At 44.6% G+C, this 19,550-nt stretch overlaps 1 protein-coding gene across 1 annotated transcript; it reads left to right on the top strand.

The window, feature by feature from the left end:
- Positions 1–6: 6 nt before the first annotated feature.
- Positions 7–2,095, top strand: LOC119362947 (cyclin-D2-2-like). Its single transcript, XM_037628227.1, has 6 exons — positions 7–272; positions 598–684; positions 781–879; positions 968–1,169; positions 1,272–1,396; positions 1,481–2,095. The coding sequence occupies exons 1-6, from the start codon at positions 153–155 to the stop codon at positions 1,706–1,708; spliced, it is 861 nt and encodes a 286-aa protein (XP_037484124.1). The 5' UTR covers positions 7–152; the 3' UTR covers positions 1,709–2,095.
- The last annotated feature ends 17,455 nt before the right edge of the window (positions 2,096–19,550 follow it).

Below are 19,550 nucleotides of genomic sequence, written 5' to 3'. Positions count from 1 at the left end.
CCTCCTCCACCCTTCTCTGCGGCGAGGACAGCAACAGCGTCCTCGGCCTGGGCGGCTGCGGCGGCGGCGGCGACGGCGAGGTGGCGGGGGCGGGCGGCGGCCTGGGCTTCCTGGACGTCGGCGCCGTCTTCCCGGTGGACAGCGACGAGGTCATGCGGGCGCTGGTGGAGAAGGAGATGGATCATCGGCCCAAGGGCGGCTACGTGGAGCGGCTGGGGCACGGGGGATTCGAGTCCTCCTGGAGGAAGGACGCCATGGATTGGATTTGCAAGGTACGGTGAGAAACAAAAAGGAAAAATGTCTAGGATTTATTGCTCCTCGCAATCAGTTTCCTTTTCCGTGATGGGTTAATTGGTTCTAGGTAGGTTGTTGCATGCCCGCACTGTGCGTTTGACTCTTGTGTAAATCCAGTTTTGGCCGTGCGTCCTTGCATCTTGTGGCTTTCGATCACCATCACCATCCAGTTTTGGCCAATTCGATCACCATCACCAGATAGCAATGAGCCAGCTGCTTCCCCCTTTCCTCGATCCGGACAAGCTTGTTTTAAGTGGAACCTGTCCATTGCTCATCCTGTGTCTTCTCTCATGTGGGCTGCAGGTCCATTCCTACTACAATTTTGGACCACTGACCCTCTGCCTCTCGGTGAACTACATGGATAGGTTCCTCTCCTCGTTTGATCTCCCAGTAAGAATCTCAACTTCTGCATTGCTAACAACTGTGTAAATCGATCTGTTACTGACCATTGCGTTTCTTGTTTTTGTTTGTTTGTTGATGTTGTAGCATGACAAGTCTTGGATGCAACAGTTGATGTCAGTTGCCTGCCTATCTCTTGCTGTCAAGATGGAGGAGACCGTGGCCCCTCTTCCTGTGGACCTTCAGGTGAAGGAGAAGTTACAACATTGTAAAATCGATAATTGTTTGATGATCCCTTGATAAATTTTGCTAAAATTGGATGAATGTACGACAGGTTTGCGATGAGTACTATGCGTTTGAACCAAGGAACATCAAGAGGATGGAGCTCATTGTGATGGAGACCCTGAAATGGAGGATGCACTCTGTGACCCCATTCTCTTTCCTGTGCTACTTCTTGGACAAGTTCAATGAAGGAAAGCCACCGAGTTACATGCTGGTGTCACGGTGTGCCGAGCTCATAGTCGCCACTGTGAAAGGTTCGGCTACGATGAATTAACCAAAAGTTTTACCTACATTGCCAATGGCAATATCTGGTGATGATTTACTAACTACAGCATTCCTGTGATGTGCATTTACAGACTATAGATTCTTATCATTCAGACCTTCTGAGATCGCTGCCGCAGTGGTTTTATGGGGGCTTGTTGAGAATCAGGTCATCGGCTTCAGCAGTGCCCTTGCAGCATCTGAAATCCCTGTTAATAAGGTGATTATCTTCTCAAGTTATGGAAAACTCAAACCGATGCACCATTGCAATTGCACTGTTTCTGAAATGTGATCACATCTACAGGAGATGATTGCGGGATGCTACGCGCTGTTGGTGAAGAAGAGAGGTAACTTCAACGCGAGCCTTTCAGCGCCGCTGAGCCCGATCGGGGTGCTGGATGTGCCATGCTTCAGCTTCAGGAATGATGACACAGCACCAGGGTCATCACCCTCGAACAACAACAGTAGCAGCAACGATCAGGCCTCCACTCCAGCTTCCAAGAGGAGAAGGCTAAGCGCATCGCCGATCTGATGCGCTGTACATATATAGCTTGGTGCTGCTCTCGGCTTGTTCATTGAGTTATCGTCGATCTTTCTTACCCCGAAAGCCCGTCCATCGATCATCATGGAAACGAAGTTGTGGTGCAACAGTAATTATCGAGCATTGTGGCGGTTAGAGGATTATGGGCAGCAACAATAAGCTTCTTGAACTCTGAAAGAAGAGAGGAGGGTGTGTGCTGATGGGAGGAGGGAGAGTCTTCTTCCTCTATACAATTTTGTCTCCCCTTCTTCATTTTAGGTATTTCTTATTTATTTCCCCTTTCCCTTCTCCGAGGGCTTTTTGATGATATCTTTGTGGATATGAGAGACTGAAGATATGAGAAAATCAACAAAAATGGATTTTCGTTTTGTTTCTTTACAAGTGTGTTCTTGTTTCAGTTTTTTGTTGCCTGCATTGCATTCCAGTGCTCAAAAGGGCAGTGCTGCTGCTGATTCATCAATGCATTCCTCTTACTGGGGTGACAGCTTGTCTGTGTGACTATTCCATGCCACATATTTGTATGAGGAGAGCCAATCATAGGTACAAATCCTGGTATGGCTTCCCACATATAAAACAAACGATGTTTTTTTGTGAGATGGAGGAGAGAGTAGGGGACAAACAGATGGGGTCCCCAAACTGCGCTCCCCATTTTTCCATTAGTAGTATGGTAAATATGTTAATCAAGTGTGGTTTAGCTCATAAACTAATGGTGGAATCATGCCATTTCCATGGCCATGTCTGTGTTTTGTTTTTCTGGTGGAGTTGTTTATCCCATTTTCTCCAATCAAACAGATTGCAAGATTCAAGCATACCTACCTCATGGGACTATGAGATCTAGACATTTTCCTCTTTAGGAGCACTTTGGAGCCTCACATAAAGCCATTTAAATATAGAACAGGTAGGGTTCATGTGCTCTTCTTAACCAGCATGGCTCATGGCAGTCCCAAAGTGATTATTCTTTCTTCTGGAACTCATCACCACATTATCTTTTAACATCAGTATGCAGGCTTTGCAGCTGTATGATTTGAGTGCTAATCTCACTTTCACTAAACTTTTTTTTTGTGTGTGTGTGAATGAAGGTGGTAGGGCAGCATGATTGATTGAATGAGTGTTCAATAAATTCACCTAAAAGAGCCGGTAAAAAGCCTGCGATGAAAACTTATTGGCGCCTGCAGCTTCTTTTTTTCATACAAGGAGGGGAGGACAGTGCCCCTGGGAGGGGGCTGTTGGGTCAAGGAGTCGAGGCTGCAGCCATGCCAGTTGCCAACTGCTGCTTTTTACAGGCAAAGCAAAGGGTGGGGGTGGCCTCGCATCATACCTAGTAGGGTCTCTGCACTGTGGGTCCATGTAAACATTAGAAAGAACCTACCCCAACTGAGCCAAACAGAATTGAATTTTACTATTTCCTAGAGCAAGAACCTTAAATTTTGCCACAGTACCTAAAACCTTTTTGTGTTTTGTCTAGCGAGTATTTCAGGAGAGAGACTTGCGAGGTCCTCTGTGGAATTTAATTAACAGGTCAAATTTTTATCCAAAAAAAAAGGAGACGCGTTAAATTTCAGGTCAATTTGCTCAGACATGGAACTACATTTTGGTTGATTTGCAGGCTAGATCAGGAGAGGTTATTATAGCATTAAAATTGGCAATCTACGGACAATCTCAGATTCTCACTACGTACGTATAACGGATAGGAGAAAGACACAGCTCACGTGCAGAGAGACGTGGCGAGTAGTGGTAATTGTTTCTTAAATAAAGCAGTGGAAATGTCAAAGTTAAAGAAAAGGACAAGAAAAATATAAACTACTATACCTCGCCAATCTACACACATCGGCAGGTTAATTAGTTTTTTTTAGCAGGTTACAGACATAGACGCTCATACATACACATATGATTCATTTGTTCGAACGCAAACACGCACACCCTATCCTATGAGCGTCTCTGAAAGACTAAAACGACACATTATTTTGAGATTAACGAAGTCACCACAGACACCTTCGTAGTTAACGAAAACGTTTTCTCTCATTAAACGCACATCGTCAGAAGAACCGAAATAAATTCAGAACCACATCAAATGTCAAGTCTAGAGCTTAACCCTGATAGGTTGTGATACCACTGTCTCGTATCCATCCAAGCACATGTTAATTACATAAGTTTCTAACCAAGTTACAGTCACTTGCATGGACTCAGGGGCACTCTCCCTACTAAAATGACATCTTCACATCAAATATGATGTGATTTCGTGCGAGGTGAAAAGAGTTAATTAGAGCCATCGGATCCCAAGAAAATCCGTCCGATTTTTTCTTGGGCGGTATATGTGCACATGCTCACAGCAGCACGCATGATCGCAAGAGATGGCCGTTCTGTACGTTTTGTCCCGGCGTAATCTTCTTCGCACATTGTCTTATCACCATCATGTGATCGAGATCGACGCCTCCAGAAATGATAAGCGTAAAAAATGCTAATCGAAGTTTTTGCTGTCTGACAGGAGAACAAGAACATCACTTGCTGCCCTGCAGAGTGCAGACCCGTAATTCATATATTGGTTAACGATCGATGTGACGCACACGATCATCGGTGCATATGTATAGTTTTAAAACTAGTTTTGTGTTGCAAGGCGGCAGTTGGTTTGGACCGATTTGAAAGTGTGGATGAAACATCGAGCGTGACGCGTAGATCTGGCGCCATTTTTTTCGTTCTTTTGCGGGTTAAAGAACCAATCAATCTGGCGCCAAATTAGTCGCCCAGCTGCCGCGGAGCTATAGTGTTTTAACGTGCGCGTTTGATTAATCCGTTGCGCCATAGGATTCTTATTTTCTATCTCCTTCGACCGATCCAAAATGAAAACAGGAAGGAAAATTGCTTGTTTTTATCTTGGCCCTAGGATTCTCTCGATCGATCGCCATCGAGCAATGGGTACAAGAGAGGGAAACGAACAAGGCGGCCGGGTTACAACATGCGTCGATCGGTCGATCGATCCCCCTCTCCGCGACTTTTCCTTGCGCACGGGCGCTGGTGACTCCAAATTGTCAGCCAGATTAACAATGTGTTTACATGCAACTTTATTTTGCGGGAATGTTTTAAGTACATGCATGTCGGAATCTTACCTCTGTTAATGTACCGTGTTTAAGAAAGACGCATTCTACAACGCAGTACACACGCATATGCTCATATACTATAAACGCATTCTACGAGCATTTTTGAGAGACTGAGACATCATGTCATTTGGAGACTCACCTCCGTCGTTCACCATGCATGGTCCGGAAATTGAACCGCTTGCTGCCATGCACCGTGCGTGGTGGTGGCGCGCGGCAACGGGCAGAAGTCGGATTTCGGTGCCCCGCCCGCGCACGTAGACGAAGGAAATGGATTGCGCGGCGGTGGCCGGCTCGCGCGAGGTGGAGGACAGATCGATCGATCGATCGATCTGAGGAGGTCGGGGCGGCCGCGCACGGGCGGACAGGCAGGCAGGCGCGCGCCTTGTCGTTTGCCACGGCGTTCCATGGATGGATGGGCCGAGGCCGGTCGGTCCATGGAGCAAAGACGCCGTCTGGCTCCACCGCCTTGGACGCACCCGTCTCCGCGCGTAGCGTATATCGTTGGTTTGCAGTCAGTCAGCGACAGGGACATGTCTAGGCCGGACGCAACGCACGGGCGAGCGCGTCCAAGCACCAAAAGCTAGCATCTATCACGCCACCGAGGTAGCAGTACGTATGATTCCATCGCTTCTCGTTCCTAATGCCTCCGTCAGAGTGCCGCCTGGTGCCTTCGTCGATCCATCCTCCCTGCAACCGACAAAGGTGGCAACTGTTGTCATTAGCAGCTGCTCCGATCCTCTTCTCCCGTCCCGAGTCTGCCTCCGAGAGAGAGATACTGGCGAGTGGCGATGATGAGCCTAAGCTAAATTAAACTAAACTACACCCAGGACGGGACAGGCAATAAGACAGGTGTTGCTTTCTACAGCACCGCAGCGTAGTGGTAATAGTAGTTCTGAACTTCTAAATCTTACGTTGGAATCACAGTGGCAGAGGCCAAATATTAAACTCCTGTTACAAATTTTTATTAGAGGGAGTGGCGACGAGGCTGGATAGATCCAAAGGGGGGAAAGAGGCGTGCACTGTGGCAGTGACGAGTAGTTTTCCGTGCCACCTTTCCCCGTTGGCTCTGCCGACTGCTGCCCTCCTGTTCTGAACTTGTGATGACGCCGCAACAGAGGGGTGGCAGCTAGCGTAGCATAGCACAGCACAGGCAGCTGTAGCAGCGGCAGCAGCACTGTGCCTGTGCGCGCGCGACAAGGGAAGAGGACACGCATATCGTGGAACAACTGATCGTGGATGCGTGTGAGATCCACGTCCACGCAAGGAGAAATGGTAGCCGGGTTTATTACTCGTGATGCGGTGGTTGACGCAGCAACAACCCACCGTGCCGTGCCAATCTGGGGCGCTTGGGCCACGTTGCTGCCCCGACTGGCCTCAGTTCAGTTCAGGGTGGAGGAGAAAAATGAGATGGAGCCGACCGATGGGCGCGCGCACACGTACGCTCGTGAGGAGCTCGTAATGCGACGCAACAACCCAGCCCAGCCTAGCAATAGCGTAACGTGAGGGCTTGGCTACCAGAAAGTGGGCTTGGGAAGACGCGAGCGACCCTTTCTTCTTTGTTGCGGGTTCGGGGGCCAGGCAGGTGGATTTATTGCTCGTGACTCGTGAGGTCCATCCATCCATGGGCAGATCGAGCGCGCTAGTTGTTGTAGATCGGTCGGTTTGTTTCCCCTGCCTGCAGCATCGGACTTTGATTTGAGGGGTCGCCGTGCCATGTGCTGTGCCTGCTTGTTGTTGCTGCGACCTGCGAGACGTTGAGATGGACGGAGCCGCGGCGCGTGAGGAGTTATGGCTCGTGAGCATCGTAATATGGTGCAGCTACCGTGTCCCTAGCTGGTTGACACTTTGACCGAGCGAGCGAGCACCGCAACTTGGTGCCCGGTGCGGGGGCCATGCAATGCAATGCAGATAGGAGTAGATCATTTGGGCCTGGGGCTCGCCCGACATTCATTTGCACTTGTTCGCTGAGCTTCGTCGTCGGCAGACCAAGAGAAGAGTAGACATATTTCACGCATCTCTCCACGGCTCTGACAGAGCACGCAGAACGGGTTGGATTGGGGCTAAGTTGTTGTTTTTCCCGTTTCGACATAAATATACTGTGTAGCGAAGAGTAACCGGCTAGCCGAGCTCCGTTAATTAGCTGCTGCCGATCTCTGGCACGTACGTACGCAGGGCTGGGCTGCTGCAGGCAGGCAGACAGACAGAGATCACCACCACTGATCAGATTCAGATACATACATGATCCAGACAGAAATTCAGAACAGCCATGCATGCATGTAATGTACGCCTAACTATAGCTAGCTACAACCCCGTGACGAGAATAACGCGACGCAGCTGCCTGCGCCGATGGATGGATCCAGTCCGTTGGACGGGCTCGGCTTCCGCATTCATTCATTCATGCTAGGGTACATACCACCACCACACATGCTCGCCCGGCCGTACGCCCGTCGAATCATTAAACTGCCTGCTTGCCATGAGCTCGATCGATGGATCGGTCGAGGCACACGACCGCAGCATTTTCTTTTTCTTTTTTGAATTTGAAGTTCCGACATGGACGTTGTGGCCTTGTGGCGCTTTTAATTTGCTTACAAGGGCACACGCGGAGCACGCACGCCGTCGACGGAGCGCATCGAGTGCTCGTGACGGGCGTAATGCGGCGCAGCGACCCGGCCGACCGGTGGGAGGGGGCGGGCGTCGAGCTGGCTAGATTTTGAGGGCCCGGGTCCGGGCGGGGTGTGGGCCTTGTTGTACTATGCCGCGGCCTGGGGTGTGGTGGGGGTGGGGGTGGGGCAACAAGAGCACGCTGACCTAGTGACCTGCGTGACTGTGCCGGCCCGGGTGCAGCGACATGGCTTGGTCCCGCTGGAAGCAGAGTAAAACGCCTTGGGAGGTTGTGAGCCCACTCCATCTGCTCGTTAGCAGCAGCGGTGCAGCCTGGTGGAGCCAGGATGACTGATTGAAGAAGTAAATGGTTTTCTTTTCGAGAATATCGCGTGCACAACATTTTTAGAATAGATGGAGTTCTAAAAAACATGCTTATGGTGTTCTAAAAATGTTGTGCAGCAACACATAAGAATAGGCTTTTTGCTTTTATTTTTATAAGTGAAAAACACCTCGATTTCATGAATTTTGGAGCATGGTTGTCGGAGCGTATGTATCTTTCTTAAAATTTCTTTTGAAGTGAATGCATCTTGCTTTTTGTGTGAGATGGAGCTTGTTGTTCTTATATGGGCCGGCCCACTGCGTTGCTGATTTTCTCCTTGTGCCTGTCTGCCTCGAGTGGAGTTAGCTTGCAATTTTTTATTACCTATTGTATATTCCAAAATGATTTAAATAGACTTATGGGGGAAAAAATTTAGGATTTCAATAAAAAAGCAAACCTCAAAATTTTAAACATGGCAAATCAAATGCCCAAGATGGCAATTATGTTTGTCATGAGGATGAAAAATTTCATCTAGCAAGCATGGCAAATCCTTGCCATGTTTATTTTTTACCAGTAATTGCCAGGTGCGGTAAAAGAAATTCACGACAACTTAATTTTCTATAAAAAATATTCAATTTGCCATGCTTAAAAACCTGACAACATATTTTTAGCATTTCTTAAATTTAATTACTTAAATTTTTCAAATGTTCAACGACATTAAAAATTGTTACTGCAATGTAAAAATTTGGTTGTGCATTTTTTCTTAAAAAATTCTATAATTATAAAAACTATTTTGTGACATTTTTAAAATGTTAACATGTTTATAAATATGTTCATGAAATCTTCATGAATATGTAAAAATGTGTTCACATAATCTCAAAAAAATATTCTTACTATTAAAAAATCCATGACATTTAGGGAGTGCTCGGAATCCCTCGGCTCCCAGACTGGGCTCCGCGGAGCCGGCGGAGTTGTAGCCTAAAATACTGGAGCTGGAAATTAGGTGCTCTGCAACTCCTCTAATTTCACGGATCTGGTGGATATCGGAACAGGGCCTTAGAAATGTGTCATGATTTTTTTAAAAAATTCATGCAATTTTAAAATTTGTTCGTGGAATTTTTATATATTATTCATAACATATTAAAACCTTCATATCATTTAAAAATAATCATAATACTTAAACCTGTTCGCATTTTAGAAAAAAATCATTAAACAATAAAAAATATGTATATTTTTAAATTTTCATGGCATGTAAAAAATGTTCATACACTAAAACCAGAAGGGTTTCGAAAATTCTGTGAATTTGAAAATAAACAAGGTCAAGAAAAGAAAAACAAAGATGGGACCTTCCAAAAACTGTGCAGAAGGCTCTCGGAACCATCCCCAAGCTCCCCAAAACTGCTCGCAGACAACCGCAGTTGGGCCGACCGAGCTCCATGAAGAAAATATAATTGAGACCTTATTATTCATCAAATGGTGTGTTTATCATAGCTTTGATTTTTTTCCTGAAATACCGCAAATGTCATTTATTTGTGAAACTATGCGAGCATACTAGTTGACTATGTATGTTACAAAAAAAGTTTTATTTTGTTTTCTTTAGTATTTTCTGAAGGATAGTGAAATTTGGCAACGGTGTGCTCGATAGGAAATCTGCCATACGATCCTCCCCCCTCCTGCGAGTCGAGCACCCTCCCGCTCATGAGGCCGATCGTCGTACCAGGCCCAACTGAAAGAAGCCCAACGCACTCGACCCCCCCTCCCACGCACTTTCCACATCCCAACTTCCCCCCCACCTCCCACGCAAGTATACCCTCTCCCACCCTCCCCACCACCCACACGCCTCTCCGCGCCCACTACTACAGGATGCTGCTAACGCGATACTACGATCAGAGACCCTTTGATAAAACTATGTGCTATGCATTAATCACAGACAGTGGTGTAAAAAACCGTCAAAAATGTGCAAAACGTTTGCGAGGCGGAGCCATCAAATACGGTTCAGATTTTAGTTGCGTGTGCGATGCAGGGCACACGGTTAATTCATCCGAATTGTTTGTGATAAGGCAGAACAAAAGAAATGGGCAGCCATATCAATGTGTGTGCGATATACGGCATACAGTTCGCTCCAATGAACTGTTTGCTATTAGGGAGTGCAACAAAAACGGTTAGCCAGATCAAGGTGTGTGTGATATGCGGCATACGATTCACTCGGACAAACTGTTTTCGATTAAGGAACACAACAGAAACGGTTCAACTTAACAAGATGTGTGTAATATGCGGCATCCAATTCACATGAATGAACTATTTGCGATGAGCCAAAAGAACACAAATGATTCCTATAAACAAGATGTGTCTGATACGTGGAAAATAGCCGACTTGGATGAACTATTTGCGATAAGAAATTATAACACATACGGTTAATATAGTAAGTTTGTGTATGATTCTGTGTGTCAAAAAACTTTGAAAAATGCAAACTAGTTGCTTGCGGTGCCTAGGTATCGCACACGATGCGTCTGCGAGTACTCGTGTGCGATGATTAGTAAGTTACACATACGTTTCCTTATGTTAACATGTGTGTGAATTTGCAATATGGACAGTTAATATGCAAATGAGTTCTGGACATCGGACACACGCTTAAACTCAATGAACTGTGTATGATACTAATATTTTTCATGAAAATTTAAGAACTTGGCTAACAACATTTGAGCAACATATATATAGTGGTTACACTGTTCGACAAAATGAGGATCCTCGTAACACGTTTTTGACAACCATATGGTCCATATCTACATACTTAACATAGTAACAACTATCACATTTTAATAGGCTAAGGGCCAACAAACATATGGTCCATATCTACATACTTAACATAGTAACAACTAGCACATTTTAAGAGGCTGAGGGCTAACAACCACAACTATCCGCTAGAAGCAGCTTGATCACGGTGACTCGTCATCTTGTCAATGAAAAGGAAGAGCCCTCTCGTGTCTTGGTAGAGCATGAGTAGAACAGTGTCTTTAATTTTCCAATATGGATGCATTGCCACGACAAGCGAGAACTTGTTAATTTGAATGGTTCCATTTCTGCGGGAAATGCAGTACCTTACAATCAGTTTGGCATTATTAGCAGGCACAAGTGTAATTCGACCACGCCGGGAAATTGAACCAGGAACTACTATAGCGGGCAATTTCTGTTGAAATGTAGAATAAAAACTAATTGTAACATATCGTTGAAGATATATATAGTTTATGCATGAACATTAAAATAAGACTTTTTACCAGCGTTTTGTGCACACAATTGGTCTTGTTCAACGTGTGCACCATAGGCATAATTAATCTCATCCAAAATCCAGCATTCATACGTTGTGCTATCTCTGTCAGATTATCAACAAAGTTTATGACATGCTTCAAGTCCTTCCAGTAAAATTTGGTACGCTTAGTAACATACAGATCATTTACTATGCATCTAACATATCCTGCTTAAAAGGTGGGAAGGTATTATTTATTCAGAACATGGTAGAAAAATATATAATGCACATAAATTGGTAAATAGAATTTGTTACTGCCTAGGAACGGAGTTAGAGAATGAAATCACAATTGGTTGCTTAAATAGCGATCAATTAGTCAGAACAAATACCCTGATTTTGCTAAGTAATATGACAGCATGGAGAAAGTTGAAAGGACACTAACTTTGATCAGACTTTGATCGGCTGATGACGTTGGGGAAGTAAACATTCATGTTAATTAGACCAGGCGGTGGTGCACGCACTAGAATTTTATTGTCGGCTTTCAGTTCGTAACACTTGGACATTTTTCTCCAAATGTCCGCATTAAAATAGGAGTGGCCATCTTTATGAAGTTTTACGCTAATCGTCATTGTAAGTCCATGCTGGCGTTGTCAATATGACATCCTAGGAGTCATCAACAAAGCAAAGCCCAAGATTTCCTTTTACTCCTATTCTTGCAAAGCAAGGGATGTACTGCTTGAAATGAAAATTAAGATCGTAAACTAGATATATTGAAATAACAGAGCAAGATGCAAATGTGGGAGTAACTGATAGAACAGATCAATATATAGATGAAAGCAAAGTACAAAAATATATAATTAAAGATAGATAATATAACAAATATTTTAGGCAAATATATAGATAATGTAGCAATAGATGGTATATGTTCACAAATATAGGCCATGCCCACTGTGGTAGGTTGAGATTGAATATACCGAGCGCTCCCTAAAGTCATCCGGAATGGTGAGATAGAACTTCGTTTCCGACTGGCCGTGACCACACTTGCCCGATTTGTGCTCGTACTTTGGACACATGAAAGAACACCCACGAATCAGCTAGAACAAAAATGATTCCACGATGATTTTCGCCAGTTGATTAACAGCGACGGACGAACAGCGATAAGAGACGAGTGAATATTTCGCTAAGTTGATTACCTTCTCCATGAGAAAAATCCTCAGCCCAATCCCGCATAAAACCCTAGTCGACCAGAGTCTAGAATGTCGGTGCAGATAGGCAGCGAAAAGCGGTAGGGGCGAAATCCCGTGATGTTTGGAGCGTGACCTTCGCCGGCCGACAACAGCGCCGTTGAGCTTAGGGTGTCCGCCGTGATAGAAGTTGATGAGGTGCAGAGTTGCGGAGGAGTCCGCGGCGAGTGGGTGGGGACGAAGTGGGCGAGGGTTTTCTTTTTTCCTTTTGCATGTGTGAGTGAACACACACGGTTCGCAGAGGCGACGGAGATGAATCATGTGAATCACCGAGATTGAATGAGAATTCAAATTTCCTTTGTCCTTTGCCCATGAGTTTTTTTCTATGATGAACATAAACCCTGCTAATCACCGTATTCAAATTTGGCACTTTTCCGGGTTTATTTACAATATTTAGGGGACTATGTGCATTTTCTAGGCATTTATGCACATAATTCAAATTCAAACAATCGATGCATGAAAAGGTGCACGAGAACGGTCCGAAAAACCATGATCGTGCTATTTACTAAATTCTCATGCCTTTTACAAGGAATGGGCAGATATTTCAAGGAAATGTGTTTACTAGGTACTATACAAAAATGAAATACATGCTTGGAAAACATGACCCTGGCTTGGTGCCATGGTATGGCCTCACCATGCCCCGGTAATTTTTTAGAATGTTTGTCTTATGTCGTCATGCACACCATTCATAAATCAAACCATCACCGAGGAAATTCCATGGTTTCAAGGGGAATCAGTAAGATTGAAGGGGCCGGGAATCCAAATTTCCTTCCTAGATTGTCATTCAGTTTTTCCTACAATCAACATACACCCTCGAATGCAACATGCTCAAATTTGGCAGTTTTTTCGGGCTCATTTATCATATTAGGGGATTATGTGTATTTTCTAGGCATCAATCCACATAATTCAAATTCAAACAACCGGTGCATGAAAAGGTGCACAAGAACGGTCTGGAAAAACCATACATGAAAAGGTGCACAAGAACGGTCTGGAAAAACCATACTTGTGGTATTTAGTAAATTCTCAAGCCTTTTACAAGGAATGGGCAGAGATTTCAAGGGAATGCGTGGCAATAGTCAACCACAAACACATCATTTACTGGGTTATCAACTATAGAAAAATGAAATACGTGCTTGAAAAACATGACGCATGGCACGGTGCCATCATGATATGGCCTCATCGTGCCATGGTTAAAAGCTGAGAATCACGGTGCCATCTTGAAAAACATAAGCGTCGCAGCCCCAAACTTTTAAGAAACGACAACTTAGGTTTCTCCAAACCATAGTTCAAATGGTGTCATCTCAACGGAATTACGTGGTGCCCTATTAAAGTGAGTGCGGTTGTCTCTAATGCCTAACCCATGAAAGATAGTGGTAATTCGATAAGAGACATCATGGTACGCACCATATCTAATAGGTTGCAACTATGATGTTTGAACACACCATCACACTATGGTGTTCCAGGCGGTATTAATTGTGAAACAATTTCCACAATGTCTTTGTTGCGTGCCAAAGCTCGTAACTCAGATACTCATCTCTATGATCATATCATAGACATTTTATCCTCTTGTCACGATGATCTTCAACTTCTCTCTGAAATTACTTGAACCATTCAATAATTCAGACTTGTGTTTCATCAAGTAAATATACTCAACATCTACTCGAATCATCTGTGAAGTAAGAACATAACGATATTCACTGCATGCCTCAGCACTCATTGGACTGCACACATCAAAATGTGTTACTTCCAACAAGTTGCTATCTTGTTCCATCTTAGTGAAAAACGAGGCTTTTCAGTCATCTTGCCCATGTGGTATGATTTGCATATCTCAAGTGATTCAAAATCAAGTGAGTCTAAACGATCCATCTGCATGGAGTTTCTTCATGCATATACACCAATAGACATGGTTCGCATGTCTCAAACTATTCAAAAGGAGTGAGTCCAAATATCCATCAACATGGAGCTTCTTCATGCGTTTTATACCAATATGACTTACATGGCAGTGCCACAAGTAAGTGGTACTATCATTACTATCTTATATCTTTTGGCATGAGAATGTGTATCACTATGATCGAGATTCAATAAACCACTCCTTTAGGTGCAAGACCATTGAAGGTATTATTCAAATAAATGGAGTAACCATTATTCTCCTTAAATGAATAACCGTATTGCGATAGACATAATCCAATCATGTCTATGCTCAACACAAACACCAAATGACAATTATTCAGGTTTAATACTAATCTTGATGGTAGAGGGAGCGTGCGATGTTTGATCACATCAAACTTGGAAACACTTCCAACACATATCGTCAGCTCACCTTTAGCTAGTCTCCGTTTATTTCGCAGCTCTTTTATTTCGAGTTACTAACACTTAGCAACCGAACCGGTATCTTAATACCCTGGTGCTACTAGGAGTACTAGTAAAGTACACATTAACATAATGTATATCCAATATACTTCTATCGACCTTGCCAGCCTTCTCATCTACCAAGTATCTAGGGTAATTCTGCTCCAGTGGCTGTTCCCCTTATTACAGAAGCACTTAGTCTCGGGTATAGGTTCAACCTTGGGTTTCTTCATTAAAGCAGTAGCTGATTTGCTGTTTCATGAAGTATCCCTTCTTTCCCTTGCCCTTCTTGAAACTAGTGGTTTCACCAACCATCAACAATTGATGCTCCTTCTTGATTCGTACTTTCGCGGTGTCAAACATTGCGAATATCTCAAGATTCATCATATCTATCCCTGATTTGTTATAGTTCATCACGAAGCTCTAGCAGCTTGGTGGCAATGACTTTGGAGAAACATCACTACCTCTGGAAGATCAACTCCCACTCAATTCAAGTGACTGTTGCACTCAGACAATCTGAGCACAAGCTCAACGATTGAGCTTTTCTCCCTTAGTTTGCAGGCTAAGAAAATCGTCGGAGGTCTCATACCTCTTGACGTGGGCACGAGCCTGAAATCCCAATTTCAGTCCTCGAAACATCTCATATGTTTCGTGATGTTTCAAAAACGTCTTTGGTGCCTCTACTCTAAACCGTTTAACTGAACTATCACGTAGTTATCAAAACGTGTATGTCCGATGTTCGCAACATCCACAGACGACGTTTGGGGTTCAGCACACTGAGCGGTGCATTAAGGACATAAGCTTTCTTCTATCCGCATAATCGCTACTGTCAACTTTCAACTATATTTTCTCTAGGAACATATCTAAACAGTGGAACTAAAGCGCGAGCTTACGACATAATTTGCAAAGATCTTTTGACTATGTTCAGGATAATTAAGTTCATCTCATGAACTCCCACTCAGATAAACATCCCTCTAGTCATCTAAGTGATTACATGATCCGAGTCAACTAGGTCGTGTCTGATCATCACGTGGGACGGACTAGTCATCATCGGTGAACATCTTCATGTTGATCGTATCTACTATACGACTCATGCTCGACCTTTCGGTCTCTTGTGTTCCGAGGCCATGTCTGTACATGCTAGGCTCGTCAAGTCAACCTAAGTGTTTCGCGTGTGTAAATCTGTCTTACACCCGTTGTATGTGAACGTAAGAATCTATCACACCCGATCATCACGTGGTGCTTCGAAACGACGAACTTTCGCAACGGTGCACAGTTAGGGGGAACACTTTCTTGAAATTTTAATGAGGGAACATCTTATTTACTACCGTCGATCTAAGAAAATAAGATGCATAAACATGATAAACATCACATGCAATCAAATAGTGACATGATATGGCCAATATCACATTGCTCCTTTTGATCTCCATCTTCGGGGCTCCATGATCATCATCGTCACCGGCATGACACCATGATCTCCATCATCATGATCTCCATCATCGTGTCTCCATGAAGTTGTCTCGCCAACTTATTACTTCCACTACTATGGCTACCGGTTAGCAATAAAGTAAAGTAATTACATGGCATTTTTCAATGACACGCAGGTCATACAATAAATAAAGACAACTCCTATGGCTCCTGCCGGTTGTCATACTCATCGACATGCAAGTCGTGATTCCTATTACAAGAACATGATCAATCTCGTACATCACATATCATTCATCACATTCTTCTTGGCCATATCACATCACATAGCATACCCTGCAAAAACAAGTTAGACGTCCTCTAATTGTTGTTTGCATGTTTTACGTGTCTGCTATGGGTTTCTAGCAAGAACATTTCTTACCTACCCAAAACCACAACGTGATATGCCAATTGCTATTTACCCTTCATAAGGACCCTTTTCATCGAATCCATTCCGACTAAAGTGGGAGAGACTGGCACCCGCTAGCCACCTTATGCACCAAGTGCATGTCAGTCGGTGGAACCTGTCTCACGTAAGAGTACGTGTAAGGTCGGTCCGGGCCGCTTCATCCCACAATACTGTCGAAACAAGATTGGACTAGTAACGGTAAGCATATTGAACAAAATCAACGCCCACAACTACTTTGTGTTCTACTCGTGCAAAGAATCTACGCAATAGACCTAGCTCATGATGCCACTGTTGGGGAACGTAGCAGAAATTCAAAATTTTCCTACGTGTCACCAAGATCTATCTATGGAGAAACCAGCAATGAGGGGAAGGAGAGTGCATCTACATACCCTTGTAGATCTCTAAGCGGAAGCGTTCAAGAGAACGGGGTTGAAGGAGTCGTACTCGTCGTGATCCAAATCACCAGAGATCCTAGTGCCGAACGGACGGCACCTCCGTGTTCAACACACGTACAGCCCGGTGACATCTCCCATGCCTTGATCCAGCAAGGAGAGAGGGAGAGGTTGAGAAGACTCCATCCAGCAGCAGCACAACGGCGTGGTGGTGATGGAGGAGCGTGGCAATCCTGCAGGGCTTCGCCAAGCACCGCGGGAGAGGAGGAGGGCTTGGGAGAGGGGGAGGGCTGCGCCAGAACTTGTGGTGCGGCTGCCCTCCCACCCCCACATATATATAGGGGCAAGGGAGAAGGGGCCGGCCCCCTCAGATCCAATCTGAGGAGGGGGCGGCGGCCAAGGGGGGGAGGAGTGCCTCCCAAGTCAAGTGGAGGCCCTCCCCCTTAGGGTTTTCCCCTTCCCATGCGCATGGGCCTTGGGGGGGCTGGTGCCCCTGGCCCATTAAGGCTAGGGCGCCCCCTACAGCCCATGCTACTGTATTGGACGTGGTGGAACAATTTCCAGACCTCCGGACCCCTCCGGAATCCTCCGGAACCTTCTGGAAGCTTCCCGGTACAATACCGAAAAAACCCGAACTTTTTCCGGAACCCGAACAACAACTTTCCATATATAAATCTTTACCTCCGGACCATTCCGGAACTCCTCGTGACGTCCGGGATCTCATCCAGGACTCCGAACAACATTCGGTAACCACATATGAACTTCCTTTATAACCCTAGCGTCATCGAACCTTAAGTGTGTAGACCCTACGGGTTCGGGAACCATGCAGACATGACCGAGACGTTCTCCGGTCAATAACCAACAACGGGATCTGGATACCCATGTTGGCTCCCACATGTTCCAGGATGATCTCATCGGATGAACCACGATGTCAAGGACTCAATCAATCTCGTATACAATTCCCTTTGTCTAACGGTATTGTACTTGCCCGAGATTCGATCGTCGGTATACCGATACCTTGTTCAATCTCGTTACCGGCAAGTCTCTTTACTCGTTCCGTAACACATCATCCCGCGATCAACTATTTGATCACATTGTGCACATTATGATGATGTCCTACCGAGTGGGCCCAGAGATACCTCTCCGTCACACGGAGTGACAAATCCCAGTCTCGATTCATGCCAACCCAACAGACACTTTCGGAGATACCTGTAGTGCACCTTTATAGCCACCCAGTTACGTTGTGACGTTTGATACACCCAAAGCATTCCTACGGTATCCGGAGTTGCACAATCTCATGGTCTAAGGAAAAGATACTTGACATTAGAAAAGCTTTAGCATACGAACTACACGATCTCTGTGCTAGGCTTAGGATTGGGTCTTGTCCATCACATCATTCTCCTAATGATGTGATCCCGTTATCAACGACATCCAATGTCCATGGTCAGGAAACCGTAACCATCTATTGATCAACGAGCTAGTCAACTAGAGGCTTACTAGGGACATGGTGTTGTCTATGTACCCACACATGTATCTGAGTTTCCTATCAATACAATTATAGCATGGATAATAAACGATTATCATGAACAAGGAAATATAATAATAACTAATTTATTATTGCCTCTAGGGCATATTTCCAATAGTCTCCCATTTGCACTAGAGTCAATAATCTAGTTCACATCGCCATGTGATTAGCACTCACAGGTCACATCGCCATGTGACCAACATCCAAAGAGTTTACTAGTGTCACTAAACTAGTTCACATCATCATGTGATTAAGACTCAATGAGTTCTGGGGTTTGATCATGTTTTGCTTGTGAGAGAGGTTTTAGTCAACGGGTCTGCAACATTCAGATCCGTATGTACTTCGCAAATCTCTAGGTCATATTGTAAATGCTGCTTCCACGCTCCACTTGGAGCTATTCCAAATGGTTGCTCCACTATACGTATCCGGTTTGCTACTCAGAGTCATTCGGATAGGTGTTAAAGCTTGCATTGATGTAACCCTTTACGTCGAACTCTTTATCACCTCCATAATCGAGAAACATATCCTTATTCCTCTAAGGATAATCTTGACCGCTATGTGGTGATCCACTCCTTGATCACCTTTGTACCCTCTTGCCAGATATGTAGCAAGGCACACATCAGGTGCGGTACACAGCATAGCATACTGTAGAGCCTACGTCCAAAGCATAGGGGACGACCTTCATCCTTTCTCTCTTTTCTGCCATGGTCGAGCTTTAAGTCTTAACTTCATACCTTACATCTCAGGCAAGAACTCCTTCTTTGACTGATCCATCTTGAACACCTTCAAGATCATGTCAAGGTATATGCTCATTTGAAAGTACCATTAAGCGGTTTTTGATCTACCCTCATAGATCTTGATACTCAATGTTCAAGTAGCTTAAACCAGGTTTTCACTTGAAAAACACTTTTCAAATAACCCTATATGCTTTACAGAAAATTCTACATCATTTCGGATCATCAATATGTCAACAACATATACTCATCAGAAATTCTATAGTGCTCCCACTCACTTCTTTGGAAATACAAGTTTCTCATAAACTTTGTATAAACCTAAAATCTTTGATCATCTTATCAAAGTGCATATTCCAACTCCGAGATGCTTACTCCAGTCCATGGAAGGATCGCTAGAGCTAGCATACCTTTTAGCATCCTTAGGATCGACAAAACCTTTCTGATTGTATCACAT

This window comes from Triticum dicoccoides, chromosome 2B, assembly GCF_002162155.2.
Source record: "Triticum dicoccoides isolate Atlit2015 ecotype Zavitan chromosome 2B, WEW_v2.0, whole genome shotgun sequence".
NCBI classification, from domain to species: Eukaryota; Viridiplantae; Streptophyta; class Magnoliopsida; order Poales; family Poaceae; genus Triticum; species Triticum dicoccoides.
This window is presented reverse-complemented; position numbering and strand designations above follow the sequence as displayed.